The following is an 18,241-nucleotide window of genomic DNA, read 5'->3' as shown; positions in this document are numbered from 1 at the left end:
AATCTTCATGGACCACAACCCATGTCACCAATTTCACTTTCCTAAACGATTGCTGTTCAAGCAAACTTTAAAAAGTGCATCAGAACCTCCTGGAGGGCTTGTTAAAGCACAGAACGCTGGAACCCACCCCAGAATTCCTGACTCAGCGTGTCCAAAGTCAGGCCCAAAACTTTCATTGCTAAGAAGTTCTCAGGTGATGCTGAGGCAGCTGGTCCAGGCACCACACTGGAGAGAGAACCACTGTTCTCGCTAATGCCCAAGATTAGGTACTTCAGGGACAGATACAGACCCTCCCTGCCTATGTGGAGACACAGATGGGAGAACCTGTCACCTGGTCTCATACTCTAAAGACGAATCCACTCCCCTGCTATTCAAATCCAGCTGCTAAAACCTACGGGATTGATCTCATTGTCCTCGTCCTCTTCATTAGAAGCATCTATGAATCTCCTCCTCTTGAGAGGCCTCCACTCAGCCCCAGAAATGTCAGGAACGGGCTCCTGCCCCGGTGCTGACCTTCATCCAGAGAAGGGCAGGCAGCATGTGACAAGGACCAGTGTGGTGTGTCAGGAAGGGGACAGGGTTTCCAGTCATGGTGCTGCCTCTTCTCAAGCCCAGGTGCGGCCACATCCTGGCTGTGTGGCCCTGGGCGAGTCACACAGTCCCTGAGCCTCTCTTTCCCCATCTACATAGCACAGGACAGTGATGCCCACATACCAGAGGAGTGCTGAGTAAACGGGAATAGTGCAAGCAGGAGTCTTTGATCTACTGTAAAGCACCACAGCTTCATGAAGCTTTGCGCCTTTACAATTAAGTGTGGCATCTCCTTTTTGTTCTTTTTTTTTTTTTTTTTACACCTCTAGTAACTTTTATTTATTTCTAAAGCTTTCTTCACCCTCTCCTCAACAACGGGCCTTTATTTTTGAGTCCCAGGGTTACTGATCTGACTCACCTTCCACGGGTGTATGCACACACGTAGACTCAAGCTGCCCACTGCCATCTGTAGGCACTAAAAAGAAAAACAAGAACAATCGAGGTATATGGCATTAAACTCTCACCTTACTCAATCCACCGTCATAAGCTTCTCAATCTCAAGAGTCAAGAATAAAACGAGGAGAAACACTAACTAAACAGCTTGTCGTTGGTCATCAACAAGATTCTGCCGTCCCATTTTACCTCCTCTCCCCCGATCTTTGCCATTTGAACATTAGGTTCCATCCCAGAATCTCGCCAACACTCAGGGAGCTATAGAGAAAGGAAATGAGATGATCATTGAAAGGGGAGGTCTTGGCAAAGACCCCTTTGCACTAGGCGTGTAATGCAAGTCATCCTGACTTATTTCTTCCCTTCAGACCTCTTGGCTGTGCTAGGCGGTGACTATATTCCTGCTACATTGGAGGAGAAAGAACCCAGGCTGTAGAGTCAAAAAGACGTGGACGCCATCTTAATTCTACAACTTACTGTGTGACCTTGGACACATCATTTAACTTCCCTAAGCCTCAGCTTTGACATCTGTAAAATGCAGATACCATAGATTTGTTCTGAATGGTAATATATGGTTTTGCGCGCACTGCCTGGCAGGCGGCAGGTGCACAACACTGAGGACGCCCTGTTCTCCGCTGCCTTTCCTTCGCCCAGGATGGCACCTCCTCTAAGGTACTGCGGCCCCTAGCCGCGGTCCCCAGCCCTGGGCGCTGGACCATGCCAAGCCGACCCGGCCAGCCCTTCAAAGCCCTGAGCGCCAGGCGGCGCTGCCCAAGGCCGCCGAGAACCCTCTCCAACTAACACGCCCCGCCTCCTCCCGCAGCAGCGGTGGCGTCACTTCCGACGGAAGAGGCGGGCGCGTCCGCGCGTTGGCGCGAAAGTCGGTTCCCGGCCCCGGCTGTTTCCGGGTTCTGCCGTAGCCTCGGGCAGGGGGCGCCGCGGCGGGCGGGCGGGTGTGCGCCGGGGGGGGCGCCCGACCCCACCCGCCGCCCCACAACCCCTACCCAGGCTCCGCCGAGGTGAGTGCGGCCGGAGCGGGACCCCAGCGAAGGGCCCGGCGCCTCTTCTGGCCTCGGGGTTCCGGCCCTGGTAACCGGCCCTCGGACGGGCGGTGGGACTCGGGCCCCGAGGGACGTGGCTGCGGCTGCACCGAGAGCCGGGCCTTTCCCTGGGAGCTGGGGAGCCGGAGCGGCCGGCCCTGTAGGCGGCATGTCCTGCTAGCTGGCTTCCAGGTTTATATAAAAGCCGTTTACCGAGGGGTGGACAGGCTTTGAGGGCCGTGGAGACGCGCGGGGACAGATTCGTTGTGTGTGTCCCTAAGCCAAGTGCAATTGAATGCCCTTTAGCTTAGGGGACTTAGAGCCCCATAGTAAAGGCCCTCAGTGTATTCAGTGTAGGGACATTAATTTCATTCTCTGATTTGCAAGGATTGGTGTTGTCATCTTTTCCCTTGACTTTGCCCACATTCCTGCGTTTCTTGAAAAGATCGTGGACGAGTCCATGAGCGAGGCCAGAATGCCAATCTCTAGGCATTCTTGTCTGTGCATTAAAATAGGTGCTTTAAACATTTAACTCCGTACTTGATGTGTTTCTGTTCTCGTTAATGGTTCCTTTATTTTGACAGTTCAAAAATGTCCAGGAATGACAAAGAACCGTTTTTGGTGAAGTTTTTAAAGTCTTCAGACAATTCTGAATGTTTTTTTAAAGCTCTTGAGGTAAGGATAGTTGACAACGGCTTGTTTGAATCTGTGAATTCATTTTCTTGTTTTTAGTGTTTTTGATTTGTTGTGCTTTTTATGTCTTCATAACAGCTTATTTTCATAGTAATTTGCCGTAGTCTGCATTAATATAGATACATCATTCTTACGTATTTTTGAATTGATGTAAGTATATCATTATTATGTATCTTGGGGGGCTTGAAATCTATTAGGACGTTTCTCTTGAAAGTGACAGATCTGCTTTTCTTGAAAATTAAGTTGCTTTCTTTTGTCTGCTACCCAGAGTAGACCTTTGTGTGCTGAAAATATTTGAATCGGTCATGTACTGGTTACACTTCATCTTTTGGTTAATTGTTAAAAGTGTGTTCCATCCTTTACAGTAGAATATGGGAGGATGTAGGGTAGTATAGAGCCGGGCTACTCACAGGCGCCAGCAGCCTTCGCATGGCCTGACAGTTTGTTCGAAATGCAGACCCTAGGGCCCCACCTCAGACTTACCAGTTAGAATCTGCAGTTTAACAAGATTCGCAGTGTGATTCCTGTGTACATTCAAGTCTTAAGAAGCACTGATGTAGCACGTTTTTCTTTAAAGTTCATTCATTCAGCAAGTACTTATTGAATGTCCGTGATCTGATAAGCACTATTTTAGTACTTGTGACACAGCAATGATCAGAGCAGGCAAAGATCCATGCTTTCTCAGCTTACATTCTGTTCCAGCAGGAAGAAATAGACATTGATCAGACATGATAAATGAGTAAAGTATATAGTCTGTTACAAGATGCTAAGTGCTATGGGAAGAGAAAAGAGCAAAACAGGTTAAGGGTTCTGGAGGATGTTTGTTGGGGGAGAAGGAGAAGAGAAGGTTACGATTTTAAATAGAGTGTGATCAGGGTAGGCTTTGTGGAGAAGATGATGTTTGAGTACACTTGGAGGAGGTGAGGTAGCCGTGTGGATATCTGGGGAAGAAAGATTCAGGCAGAGGGAACAAGCGTACACAGGCCCCTGGGAAAGTGCTTGGAGAGTCTGTCCAATATAGTGTGGCTCTAGTGTGGTGAGCAAAGGGTGGGGGGAGAATATTAAGGGATGCTTCAGAGAGTAAGAGTAAAGGGATCGTGTAGGGCCATGTGGACCATTGTAAACACTTTAGCTTTTTCTTTCGGTGAGATGGAGAGCCACTGGAGGGGTTTAATCAGAAGAGTAACATGATCTGAGTTAACCGTTTAAAAGGATCACTCTTAACTATTTAACATAAGAACTTCAAGATTGGTTCAGAAAATGAGTGCTTACTAGGTGCCAGGATATGGTGGCAAACAAGGTAGATGATGAAACTGTCATTCTTATAAAGGAGACTCTATATAAAACCTCTATATACGTAATATCAATGTTATTTTTCTTCATAAAATAGACTAGAGGGATGGGGAAGCGTATTTTAGGAGGCACGATCAGGAAAGGCATGTCTGAGGAGGTGACATTTGAGCAGATCTGATTGAAGTGGGGGATCAAGTCAGGTGAAGGCCTGGGAGAAGAGTATTCCAGGCAGTGGGAGCCAGAGCAAAGCCTCTCCATGAGGTCCTGCTTAGCTTGTTCCAGGCCTAGAAGAAAACAGGAGTGGCTAGAGTAAGCAAGAGGGATGAGCGGTAGAAGGTCAGAGGGGAGATGGGCAGGGCTGAGACTCAGGTCTGTAGGCCATTGTAAGGAACGTGGATTTTATTGAGTGTGGTGGGAAGCTCTTGGAAGTTTTTGAGCAGGGAATGACATGACCTGATTACTAGCTCCTGCACGGAGCATAGATTTAAGGCAAGGGAGAGAGAAGGAACCACTTTGGAGACGTCTGCAGAGGGCCAGGTGACAAATGATGGTAGCTTTCAAGAGGGAAAAAGCTAGATTGAGATGGATTTTGAAAATAGAATTCATAGGACTTAAATACCAGTGAATAATTTCTGGTGTCTTCTTATTTCATTCTTCTTTCAGTCAATAAAAGAGTTCCAATCAGAAGAATATCTTCAGATTATTACAGAAGAAGAGGCATTGAAGATAAGGGAGAATGATCGATCACTTTATATCTGTGACCCTTTTAGTGGCATTGTCTTTGATCACCTCAGAAAGGTTTGCTAACTTTTAGTGTGTTCCTTTGGTAATCTGTTTTTTGGTTTGTTTGTGCTCCAGTGAACATAGTTCTTTACTGATCATGAAGTATTATGCACATTATGAATCCAGAGGGATCTTTTGCTTTTGGGAAATGAGAATAGTATTTTTAAAGGCTAATTATGTTACAGTAGGCTTTTGTTATATGTACTTTTCCTGTTTCAGGGGATTTAACTTCACTTAGTATAAGTGAGCCCTATAGTAATGAAACAGTTTAGTGATGGAGTTCTGCTGTCCTTGAACTCAGTTTGATTGGGAGCTATTTCAGGGAGAACTGATAAAGAGTAGGAAAGGCCCTCCACGTAACACTTGGTACTTACTGTCTTTCCTGTGTGCTTTTGCATGCCAAATTTTAGTACCTCTGCCTTGTAGAGGGTCTGAAAAATTACATGCTGAAAGGAAGCATTTAGGGGGTGAGTACTGCTAATATACCAATGAGCCATCTTATTTCTTTTTGTTGATTCTAGAGTCTACTGACTCATTACTTTTTTGGTGTCTGGACAACAGAGAAGCCTTGAAATAAAAGTAAACTGGCTGTAATTCCATCCACATTACAGAGAAGTGATTCTTGTTTGAAGGAGAAGAAAACATAGAAGAGTAGGTAGATGCAGTATGTGTACGATTTATGGAAGGTCTGTGCCCACTTTTGCCAAAAGCACTGTTGGTCTTACCCTCCTTTTGGAAATAACACTGCTTGTCAGAACCAATAGCATCAAAAACTCACTTTTCTCATGACTGACCAAAAGGATAGCAATAATCATTTACCCTATGTATTTAAATCAGTCGTGCCCTGGTGACTTTGGCAATTGTAGGCTTTTTAGTCTGGCTTGAATGTGCTGGTGATGATCAAGACTGTCATCTTTATTAGCTCAATTATCAATGAAAATGAAAGGTCATTTTTTGAGTAACCTGCAGTATCTTAGGAAAAGTCTTTGTGGGTCTTGCTTGGAAAGACATTGAGTTGCAGACAAAGTGTTTAAAACACAAACATAGAAACTGCCTAGGATGGTACATTTCTTTGTGACATAAGTATTTTAGAGGAGGCTCTTACACTTTTAAACTGCTTCACTGGCTGGGTGTTTCATTTGAAAAGTATTATGGATATACCTAATTATTATAGTATAAGAATGTTACTCATATCCCCTATTATTAAGAATGTGTTTGTTTCAGAGATTAAAGTTTCGATGGCAATTTTGAGTGAGCGTGGCTCTTGAAGCTTATTTCTTTTGATAGCCTGCGTTGTTTGATTAGCTTTTGTGTGTGTTTATTTAATGTGTAGTGTGTCTGAGAAATTATACAATGGTCTTTGTTTTTTTTTCTTACAACAATTTGGTGATTTTTCTGTAGTGGTCATCAACTTCTGTAAAGAGTTGGCAAATATTACGAAATGTAATTTTATAAGACTGGAGGTCTTTTTCTACTTACCAAACTTTTTCTTTTTTGTAGCTTGGCTGCAGAATTGTTGGTCCTCAAGTAGTCATATTTTGTATGCAGCACCAGCGATGTGTTCCAAGAGCCGAACATCCAGTTTATAATATGGTTATGTCTGATGTAACCGTATCTTGTACAAGCCTGGAAAAAGAGAAAAGAGTAGGTGTTGAGAGGAATATCATAACGTGTATTTGTTTATTTCCACACTTCATTTTTCACTGTGTAGGAGATACTTTGAAAGACCTTTAAGTTTTGGTGTTCATGACTTATAACAAAGTTACTATACAGCAATGTATATCTTTTTTTATTTTTTAGTAAATTGAATGCAGTGGAATCTGTTGTATTGAAAACTGGCAAATTAAGGTTTTTTCTTTTAATTTAAAAGGAAAGTCACTTTTTTCCCTACGTGGTTGATGAGTTTATTTTTGAATCGCTTGGATTTTTCCACCATAGATGGTTAATCAAAAAAAAGGATTCTGAGAGAGAGATTTAAAATGTATTTTTCTTATATATTATACATATAATTTATATTGTTTAAAACATACGTATGGTATATTAAAATATATTGTTTATTATGGAAGCAACATAGTTTAATAAATTCATGGAGCTGAAAGGGATAAATTTAGGAAAATAATATATAAAATTTATTTATAATTCATATTTATCTTCCAAAAAGTAATTTAGTTAATTATTTAACTTCGTAGTGGTGAGAAACATTTGTGTATTCAAGCTAACAACAACAAAAGATATTTATAGGATGTCGTGTAAAAAAGGGAGAGAGATGATTTGCTTCAGTATTAATAATGCATTTTCTTTTGGGGCCACAGGAAGAAGTTCATAAATATGTACAAATGATGGGCGGACGCGTATACAGAGACCTTAATGTATCAGTCACTCACCTTATTGCAGGAGAAGTTGGCAGCAAGAAATATTTAGTTGCTGCGAACCTGAAGAAACCTATTTTGCTTCCTTCCTGGGTAAAAACACTTTGGGAGAAGTCCCAGGAGAAGTAAGAAAGACATTTAGATATTTTGTAGATTTGAAAAAGTGGTACATTCAATCATTTTGGCATATTGTGGGTTTTCATAGGGGAGGTTTTATAGTATCCACTTTGGATTTGTTATTCAGGGAGAAAAATGGGGTTATTACTGTTTTCTCCAATGAAAACAAACGAGGTATAAGTTGATAGGTAGAATGAACTATGGGGTTAGTATTAGCTGCAAGGTAAGAAATGCTTTGATAATAAAATTGTTTTTAGCAGAAAATGCTTGTGAAATACTTAAGATAGTTAGTGTGGCAACTGTAACTCTTCTGTTGCATTATTCTTTAATACTGTGCTCGTATGTAAATTAATCATTTTGGCAGTCGTACTCCCTCCCAAAGGGAGCATATGTAATGTTGGATATAAACATATGTAAAAGCCATTAACTGAGATGTGATCATTCAGTAAATTTTTTAAAAAAATATAGTGAGTTATACACTTTTTTTTTTTTTTTTTTTTTTGCTGAGGAAGATTAGCTCTGAGCTAGCATCTCTGCCCAGCTTCCTCTATTTTTTCTATGTGGTATGCCAGCCATAGCATGGCTTGATAAGTAGTGCATAGGCCCGCACCCGGCACCTGAACCTGCAAACCCCAGGCCATCAAAGCAGAGCACGTGAGCTTAACCACTATGCCATGGGGCCAGTCCCTGAGTGAATGTCAGTAGAGCTCATTTTATGTACCTGGCCTGAGCTAGGCATTAGATATACGTAGTGATCAAAACAGGATAGCATCCCTGCCCTCATGGAGCTTAGAGCTATTTCAAGGGCCAGAATTGATTTTCCCCTAAAACTAGATTAGCAACCCTAAGTCCAGGTGCCATTGTTTGAATTAAATAGGCATTTTTCTGGTCTTCCTTTCAATACCATCCAGGACATCCTAAATATATCTCCCCCTTGGCACCCTCACTCCCAGCCTGGCTGTTTCTTCAGCACATCTGCCTAGAATGGCAACAGGATGATATCGATATTGTTGGTGTTCTGCCAAAAATCATGGCTTATTATTTATATACTATAATGGAAGGATGAAAAGTCCGTTATTTAAGTAGGTAACTAAAGAATCTTTGGGTTTTTAGGTGGAGATTCAGACTTATTGAAAAATACACCCCACTTTGATCAGCATGGACTTAGAGTTAATGAAATATATATTTTTCCCTTCAAACAGTTTTATTTGAGAGACGCCGTCTGAAACATTATTTTTCACTAGAGATGATGTTGAGCTAGATGATCAGTTAGTGTAATTCTGAGTGTGTGTCCCCATTCCCCTTATCTTAAAAGTGATTAAAATCCTAAAAAATGAGGAAAGTATTAGTGATATTTCTGTTGTTTGTCGTTATTCTGGTAAATTTTAAACTATCTGGTATATTTAACATGTTAAATTTTTTTCCTTTTTATCATTTGTTTTCCCCAGGAAAATAGCTAGATACACTGATATAAACGTGGAAGACTTCAAGTGTCCTGTCTTTCTTGGTTGTATAATCTGTGTGACTGGCTTGTGTGGCTTAGAGAGGAAGGCAGTTCAGCAACTCACGATTAAGCATGGAGGTCAATACATGGGGCAGTTGAAAATGAATGAATGTACACACCTCATTGTGCAAGAACCGAAAGGTAAAACTGTTTCCCAAATGGACAAATGCAAAATTTTCTCTAGTATTTAACATTTTAAAGTCTTTACAGTATAGCTTTTGCTTCTGACGTGTCATAAATTTAGTATGATAGTTTTTCCCTAACATCTTGCAAAGATAGTTTGTTTCACAATCTGTAGAAAAATTACATGACTCTCCTAGTGTTTATCCAGGTCATTGAATAAATATAAAGAAGCAAAAATTTCCAGTGGTGTTTTATCTAAATTTATTATCAGATCTTTTGCTTTTTAAAAAAAAACTCCCCTACACAGTTACCAAATAATTGAGAAGAAATTTGCATCAATAACAAGAAAGCTAATAGATATAGCTAAATTACATTTCTTTGTAATGACAAATTTAAAAGGCTTGACTTAGTTTTTAATTGAGTGTATCAGCTTTACTAAATGAACTAGAAGTTTTGACTTGAAGATACACCTTGCAGAACATGAGGCAGTTATTAGAAAAATACATTATCAATAAGAATTCCTTAAAATTGCAGTTCATTTTGGTGTTCTACAATCTTTATTCTAGAGAATATTTTTTTTATGTTTTTACTTTTTATTATTTTTTTATTTTTATTTTTTCGAAGATTTCGTTTTTCCTTTTTCTTCCCAAAGCCCCCCGGTACATAGTTGTGTATTTTTAGTTGTGGGTCCTTCTAGTTGTGGTATGTGGGACGCTGCCTCAGCATGGTTTGATGAGCAGTGCCATGTCCACGCCCAGGATCCGAACTGGTGAAACCCTGGGCCGCCGAAGCAGAGCGCAGGAAACTCAACCACTAGGCCACGGGGCCTGCCCCCTAAAATATTACTTTTTAATATGCTGTATGGCATAGTTTTTAAGAGTAATTACTGGTAACTAATTTTGTCTCTGGTGAGTTTTTTTTAATACTCTATCATAATTTGAATATTTCTACAAAGATAGATTTTAATGATTTGAATTTCTCTCTCTCTCTCTTAACGAACATGATAGGTCAAAAATATGAATGTGCCAAGAGATGGAATGTACACTGTGTGACCACGAAATGGTTTTTTGACAGTGTTGAGAAAGGTTTTTGTCAGGATGAATCCATATACAGGACAGAACCTAGACCAGAAACAAAGGCTATGCCTGATACTTCAACTCCTACTGGCCAGATCACTACAGGTGACGGTAAGTCTCATTGGGATTAAAGTAAATGATCATTTTGAAGGCAATCAGTTTTTTATGTAAGAATTGATTTGTTACTAGGATCAGTGAGATGCAGTTGGGAATGCTTCCAGGCATAAGTGTGTAATAAAACAACCAAATTGTACAAAATATTAGTCCAGAACTTCTGATTTTTTTTTTATAGTGAAAGCGTACTTTCTTTCATACCCTGATGCAAATGATACAAAATGCAAAAGATGATTAGAGAAATTAAGAATACTAATAGATAAAGACTTAAAAGAATTAATTTTTTAAACCTCAACTGATGTGCAAATATTAGTACATTTTATTCACTGCAATTATTATAGATATCTGTATTCGTATAAAATTTAAAGCTGTTTCTGTTCTGTAGGTGCTGTGTTGGCAGCTTAGCAAATGTAAATTTTTTTCAAATATAAGCTTCTTGGACCTTATAACCGACAACTTCAGATTTTTTATCAGAAGCAAGCAACTATTAAGAAAAAATATATTAAATGTGTTTTCGTTTAAATGAGATAGGAAACTTAGTTTTGTTTTCAGTTTTCATACTTTGCCCACGAGATTTCAGTAGAAGCATTTGTATCTTCCTTTGGAAATTGTTCATAGCCCTTTGTGTTTAAGAAAAGTTAATCTATAGGAAAATAGTAATCACAATTATTTTATCTCTGTAAATTTATACATTTTTTTTAATACATAGGTCGTACTCTTTCAGATGTCAGCCATATTTCCAACATCAATGCAAGTTGCATAAATGAATCGATATGTAATTCAGTTCTTAATAGTAAAGTGGAGCCTACACTTGAAAATCTAGAAAATCTGGACATCAGTGCATTTCAGGCACCTGAAGATTTATTAGATGGTTGTCGGGTATGTCTTTATTCTGTAATAAATGCAATAAGTGATAATATACATTAGAACTTCCTAGCCTGACTTTGAAGACCCCTCAGAGTTGAGTTTGCTCTTTATCTACATAAACCCTCCACTCTAGCTAAGTAGATGCACTGATTAGGCCATGTTCATCCTTCAGCTGTCAGGGTGCCTCTGCCTGGGATGTACCTTCATCTGTCATCCTTCAGAGTTCTATAACTATTATTTATTAAATTTTATAATATGCTACATACTGTGCTAATCATTTTATATATATTGTTAATATGTTGTATAAATTCTCACAAATAACTCTAAAATGGATGTTATCCTGAGGCTGAGATGTAGAGGATTAAAATTCTTGTTCAGAGTCATACAGACTTTAAGTAGCCAGCCATCCACTCCAAAGCCTGTATCCCTAACCATTAGACCCACTGCTTTGTTTAATATTTCTTGGGCTGTTTAGTTTTTTAGTGTTTGAATAACTATCTTATCAGTGCCTTGATGGAAACATGCTATAGGTCTCCTAGAGTTGAATACTTACTGAGTATCTTCCTACTTGTAGAATCAGTAGGCTATGTGTTAATTCTCAAAGAGCAGCAAAGATTTAACCCTATTTTGTTGCTAAGAAAGGAAATTGGGCAGATTACCTCACCCTTCTATACTTTTAAAACTTAACAACTTACTAGCAGAACAGAAAGTGTCCTTTATAATCTTTTATCCTAGACTATTCTAATTCTGAATATGACGTTTAATTATTCTTTACTTATAGGAAGTGTATAATTCCACATTTTTGTTAAAATATATTCTAGTAATGGAGGTTATTTAGTTTGGGATATAAATGCAGTTAGGAATAGATTTATCATTCTTAAGAAATTTTTTAAATGACACATTATGTAAAAGATGAAAAAGATTTTTATATTGATTAAATTGGTTTAAATATATGCTGATAGTTAAAAATAAATCAAATTATTGCATATGCGTTATCCTCAAAGCATTGTGCTCAGCTTTTTGCCTTAAATTTTCTTGTTTAATCAACTCTGTGAAAAAGATACCTCAATTTATAGGTAAGAAAATTGGGTTAAAGAGCTTGAGTAACTTGCCATGGTCATGTGGTTAGTATTGGCAGCTGAACCAAAATTTAAACCTAGATTTTCTGAATTTGGACATTTAACTCCACTTTATTTCTATAATTACTTTAAAATTTACAAGTAGTAAGATCTTTACAGTTTAATAGGCTACCTGCATTTTAGAAATTTCTGTGCAGTAATATTCAGAAGATATTGTATCCTGGCTTCTATTTTATATAAAGCCTCAGAATGCTTATCAAATAGACCCTGAAGAGTAATAATGCTGTGAGGTTGTGAAGGAGTTTCAGAGTATCCTCCACTTCTTAATATATCTAAAAATGTACATAAGAATTGTCTTATTTACACACAATGGATTTAGATATATATTTTTAATAAGTGAGTTTTTATTGAGAGAAACAAATCGTCTTAAATGCATTAATCTAAAGTAACTATTTTCTCTCTTTGCAGATATATCTCTGCGGTTTTAGTGGCAGAAAGCTAGATAAACTGAGAAGGCTTATTAACAGTGGAGGCGGAGTTCGTTTTAATCAGCTCAATGAAGATGTAACTCATGTTATTGTGGGAGATTATGACGATGAATTGAAGCAGTTTTGGGATAAATCAGCCCACAGGTTCTATCAGTTTTTAATTCAAAGCAATTTCTACTCTGTAATGATTTTTCTTAAAATTGCATATCCATGCAAGTATGGAAACTGCACAGCAAGTGCGATGATGGCTATACAGTCTAAACTAATATAAAGTATGTACTATCTTTGTAGGCCTCATGTAGTGGGAGCAAAATGGTTGCTAGAGTGTTTTAATAAAGGTTATATGCTTCCTGAAGAGCCATATATCCACGCCAACTACCAGCCAGTGGAAATTCCAGTGTCAGATCCACCTGAAAGTAAAACAGCCCTTTTAAAAAAGAACAGCAGCTTCTCTAAGAAAGACTTTGCTCCTGTTGAAAAGCATGAACAAGCTGATGAAGATCTGCTCTCTCAATATGTAATTAATAACCCAACAATAGGTAAGAAATAGTTGATTAGTGTTTATAGTGATTAAGAAGTATTTTAGTAGCAGTATATGTACATAGGTGATTTCTGCCAGGTTTTCTAGGTAAGTTCTTCCCTTAAAGTTTTGTTTGCTACTTTTTCTAAGCAGGCAAGGCTGAAGGGTTCTGACCCCTTCTTCTCTCTTCACCTCACCAGCTCCTCTTTGATCTGTTTTGTATACTGGCATCACTTGGTTTGTGTGAGTTTGTAGCAGTATGAGTTTTATTTTACCCTTGTAGCAAATGCCTCTTACTTGACTATTGTGGTTTTAATGCATACAGTGCTGCAACTGTGGTCTGCTCCCTGTGTGTGTGGTTCTCCTCAGTGTGGTCAGGGAAACTGCCGGTGAAGAGTTGCGAGCAGCATTTCTTCTCTTTTTAAAAAAATTTATTGCAAAATATTTAATACATCCAAAAAGATATAAAGAATAGTGTGATGAGTAACCATATACTACTGTCTAGCTGTAAAAAAACAGAATATTTCATTATGCCAAAAGCCTCTTGTGAATCCCTCCTCATTTTCTTTATAGTTTATAACGTGTGTATATCTGTAGACAATACACTGTTTCATTTTTTGTATATTTTAGCTTATGTAAATGATACATGGTATGTACTCTTTTGCTACCCTCTCCCAAACTGAGAGATACTTATCTAATCTAAGTAGCTGGTTGTGAATATACCACACTGCTATATGAACATATCACAATTTATCCATTTTCCTACCTGTAGGCATTTTTATTGTTTCTTTCTTTTGCTAATAGAAGCAGTACCACTGAGATTGTTCTTATGCAAGTCTCTGTGCACGTGACCAAGAACTTTTCTAGGGTGGGCATGGTCGATTCATGGGATGTGTACATCTTCAACTTCATACGTAATGCAAATTGCTCTCTGAAGTGTTTGTCTTAGTGTACCACTTTACACTAGAACAACAGCGAGTAAGAATTCCTCTTGTTGCGTTCCTTTCAAGATGTAGTGTTTCTTGTAAGGCTTGAAATTTTTGCCAATTTGATGAATGTAAAGCAGGATCTCATTGTGGTTTTAATTTCATAACTGATTACTAATAAAGTAGAGCATCTTTTTGAGTGTTACTTGGCCATAATATATTAAGGTAGTTGAATTTTTCATTCTATTCCTTTGGGGTTTGTGCTTTTCTATTTTATATAAGAAGTTTTCCTACCCTAAGGTCAGAAAGTTCTTCTCATATATGTATATTTAGAAGTCTTAAACTTTTCCTTTTTCACATTAATGACTTCAATCCATGTGGAGTTGATTTTTGTATTTGATATGAAATGTTCAAACTGATTTTTATCCAAGTGGATAATCACTTATTTTCAATACTTTTTATTGAATAATCCATCCTTTCTCCACTAATTTGCACTGCCACCTCTGTCATTTATTAAGGGTCTGTTATGTGAGGATCTGTGTTTGGGCTTTCTGTTCTGTTCCATTGAGATACCAACCTGGTAAACTGTCAGTAGCCTTGTAGTATGTTCTATTATCTGAGATGAAAAGACTCTCCAATTTTCTTTACAAAAATGTCTTTACTCTTCTTGAACCTTTGCTTCCATGCACATTTTTTAAATTAGTTTGTCAGTTTGCACAACAGCAGTGTGATAATTTGGTTGGAATTGTATTGAGGTTATAATCTGGGGGAGAATTGACATCTTTACAATGAAAAGATCTTCCTGTCCGTGAACATAGTTGTCACCATATAGTTTTCTTTTTTCAGTGTCTTTCAATAAAGTAGTTACATTCACAAACATCCCAGGCATGCTATGGTAGAACTATTACTAATTTCTTGCTTTCTGTCTATATGCATATTTGTTCTTTTTTATATTTTAATTCATATCTCTTAAAATTACATTATTGAACTATTTGCTAGTATATAAGAATGAAACATTTGGAATATTGATCTTAAGTCTTATATTAATTTAAATTTTTCTGTGGACTATTTTGGGTATTGAACTTTTTTAAAATTGTGGTAAAACATACACATATACATAACATAAAATTTGCCATTTTAACCCTTTTTATGTTTTCAGTGGTATTAATTATATTCACATTGTTGTCCGACACGGCATTACCTTCATCTCACAACTATTTTATCTTCCCAAACTGAAACTCTATACCCATGAAACCATAACTCATTCCTCCCTCCGCCTGGTCCCTGGCAACCTGTCTCTATGAATTTGACTCTCTAGGGACCTCTTGTAAATGAAATCATGCAATATTTGTCCTTTTGTGTCTGGCTCATTTCACTTAGCATAATGTCTTCAGTGTTCATCCATGTTTTAGCGTGTGTCAGAATTTCATTCGTTTTTAAAGTTGAATGATATTCTGTTGTATGTATGTACTACATTTTGTTTAACTATCCATCGATGGACGCTTGAGTTGTTTCCACCTTTTGGCTGTTGTGAATAATGGTGCTGTGAACGTTGGTGTACGGGTATCTGTTCAAGCCCCTTCTTTCAGTTCTTTTGTGTATATTCCCAGAAGTGGAATGATGGATCATATGGTAATTCGATGTTTAATTTTTTGAGAAACCATGCTATTTTCCACAGTGCTGTAACATTTTATGTTCCCACCAGCAGTACACAAGGGTTCCAACTTCTCCACATCCTCACCAACATTTTTCTTTTCTATTTTCTTAATAAAAGCTATCCTAATGGATGTGAAGTGGTATCTCATTGTGGGTTTGATTTGCATTTCCTTGATGATTAATGATGTTGAGCATCTTTTTATGTGTTTATTGGCCATCTGTATATCTTTGGAGAAATGTCTATTTATGTCCTTTCTCTATTTTGTAGGGTTGATTTTTTGTTCTTGAGTTGTAGGAGTTCTTCGTATATTCTGAATATTAGTAATCCTCTGTAAGATATGTGCTTTGCAAATATTATCCTCATTCTTTGGGTTACCTTTTTATGTTGTGTCCTTTGATGCACAAAAGTTTTTAATTTTGATGAAATCCAGTTTATCTTTTTCTTTTTCTTGTTGCCTGTGGCTTTTGGTGTCATATTTCAAGAAATCATTCCAAATCAAATATCATGAAGCTTTTCTTCTACGTCTAAGAGTTTTATAGTTTTTGTTATTATTTAGTGCTTTGATCTGGGTGTTGGTATTTATTAAGTACTTGTCCTGCACTCATTGGAATGATCATATGGTTTTTCTCCTTTAATATGTTAAATTGTATTAGTAGATTTTATATTGTTAAGTTTAAATTTTTCTGAGTGTGATATATTCGTCTTTTTAATACATTACTTATTTAGTTTACTAATACTTTAAGATTTTATTAAACTATTCAATGTGAGATTGGCCTATAATTTCCTTTTCATGTTGTCTTTTTGGGTTTTGTTATTAATTGATAAAATGGACAGTCTCAGAGAGAGTTTGTGTAGCATTAGAGTTGTCTGATACTGGAATGAGTGGTAAAACTCATCTAACTGGTCCTGGTGTTTCTCTGGAGGAAGATTTTGTAGCACAGAAGTGATTCATGTAATGGATGTGGAACTATTTAATTGTTCTATTTCTTCTTGACTCTATTTCGGGAAGCTCTGTTTTCTAAGAAACTTAAAGACCAATTTTATTAGTCTTTTTAACAAACCAGCTTTTGATTTTTTTGTTTTGTTTTTGTTTCATTTATTGTCTTATCCTTTTTTCTTCTTTTTCCTCTAATTTCTTAAGTTGTATAGTTTGTTTTTTGTAGTCTTTCTTTTGTCTAAGTATTTATGTATTTAGATTTCCCTAAAAGTACTAACTTACGGTGGCATTTCGCAAGATCTTTTATGTAGCATTTTTGTAATTGTTCAATTCTGAATATATTCTAAGTTTATTATATCCTTTGGTCTGTGAGATATTTAGAAGGTAGCTTTCATAAATGTTCTTCTGTGCCTCAGAAAATTGTTTTCTCTGATTGTTGGGAGGTTTCTATACATACATATGATATCAAGATATGTCTCCTCTATTCTATGGATTAATGAAATAAATGTGTTAAACTCCTTCTCTGTAGTGGTAGCTTTGCCAGTTTCTCCATGTAGTTTTGTCAAGTTTAGTTTTTTATATATTTTGAAGTTTTATTACATGGCGATCCTTGTTTTCCTAATGATTTTAGTTTTTTTAGCTTAAAATCTATTTTGTCTGATGTTAATACAGCTATGCCTGCCTCCTGTGGGTCAGTATCTAGTATGACTGACTTTTTCTTTTAACTGCAAATTTGGTCAATTTACATTTATTGTTATTTGTGCTATATTTTGATTATTTTCTACCATCTTATTTTGTGTTATTTGTCCCATTTTTATATGCTTCCTTGGGTTTTTTTTGACATTTTTACCTTCTTTAGAATGGATTGAGTTTGCCCCCTCCCACTGCAAACTCCCAGCTCCATATCTTCCTTCCCCTTTTTGATTTGCAAGTTAGACATACTGTGTATATTTTTAGTGATTACCCTTGGAACTTTAATGTGCGTCATGACTTAAAATCTAAAGTTAATCAGAATTTTTATCTTCCTTTTGAATAACACAAGAACCTTATAACACTTTATCTTCAACATCACTACTAACCACACCCCTGCACGTGCACTCACTGACACACTCAGCTTCTCTGGTTTTGCCTGGTGTTGTCATTGTCTTTTTTAAATTTCACAGTTAGCCATTATTATTATTGTTTTATATGGTCAATATTTGTTTTGATTTACCAACATGTTTAGCTATTTCTTTGCCCGCCGTTTCTCGTTGCATCTGAGACCTCTCTTCTGGAATCATTTTCTTTACTCCTGCAATATATTCTTTGGAAATTCCTTCATTTTCTGTTAATGTTTTTATTTTTCCCTTGTCCTTAAAGACAGTTCTGCTAGGTATACAGTTCTAGACAGTTACTTTGTCTAAGCTCTTTGGAGATATTATTTCATTGTCATCTGTTTCCATGGCTTCTGGATAAGAAGTCAGATGTCAGTCTAATTGTCATTCTTTTGTACAAAATCTGTCTTTTCTCTCTGACTGTTTTTAACATCTTCTTTTTGTTTTTCATGTCCTGGAGTTTTACCATGTATTTGTCCTGCTTGGAATTCATTGTGCTTTCTGAATCCAAGAATTAGTGAGGTTTTTCCCTTTGTATTAAAAAAATTCATCTATTATCTCTGAACGTTGCTTCTCTCCT

At 37.3% G+C, this 18,241-nt stretch overlaps 1 protein-coding gene and 1 long non-coding RNA gene across 7 annotated transcripts in view; one reads left to right on the top strand and one right to left on the bottom strand.

Moving 5' to 3' along the window:
* Positions 1-824: 824 nt before the first annotated feature.
* Positions 825-6,416, bottom strand: LOC139076002 (uncharacterized). The gene is made up of 4 exons (XR_011527163.1): positions 6,270-6,416; positions 3,198-3,407; positions 1,174-1,242; positions 825-1,006 (listed from the first exon to the last, which is right to left on the bottom strand). It is a non-coding gene; the product is annotated as an uncharacterized lncRNA (long non-coding RNA).
* Positions 1,818-18,241, top strand: part of TOPBP1 (DNA topoisomerase II binding protein 1) — a 59,813-nt gene continuing 43,389 nt past the window's right edge. For 2 of the 6 annotated variants that reach the window (XM_070576067.1, XM_070576065.1), the window contains exons 1-10: positions 1,842-2,000; positions 2,606-2,696; positions 4,671-4,805; positions 6,291-6,434; positions 7,103-7,284; positions 8,725-8,921; positions 9,911-10,090; positions 10,818-10,972; positions 12,508-12,671; positions 12,819-13,066. In XM_070576067.1, coding sequence (XP_070432168.1) covers positions 2,613-2,696; positions 4,671-4,805; positions 6,291-6,434; positions 7,103-7,284; positions 8,725-8,921; positions 9,911-10,090; positions 10,818-10,972; positions 12,508-12,671; positions 12,819-13,066 — 1,489 coding nt within the window. In that variant the 5' untranslated portion in view covers positions 1,842-2,000; positions 2,606-2,612. Of the gene's footprint in view, positions 2,001-2,605; positions 2,697-4,670; positions 4,806-5,311; positions 5,442-6,290; positions 6,435-7,102; positions 7,285-8,724; positions 8,922-9,910; positions 10,091-10,802; positions 10,973-12,507; positions 12,672-12,818; positions 13,067-18,241 lie in introns of all 6 variants that reach the window. The other 4 variants (XM_070576066.1, XM_070576064.1, XM_070576069.1 and 1 more) reach the window with 3 other exon arrangements.

The sequence above is a fragment of the Equus przewalskii genome, chromosome 15 (genome assembly GCF_037783145.1).
Source record: "Equus przewalskii isolate Varuska chromosome 15, EquPr2, whole genome shotgun sequence".
NCBI classification, from domain to species: Eukaryota; Metazoa; Chordata; class Mammalia; order Perissodactyla; family Equidae; genus Equus; species Equus przewalskii.
Note: the sequence above shows the minus strand (reverse complement) of the source record. Positions and strands in the feature narration are given on the sequence as shown.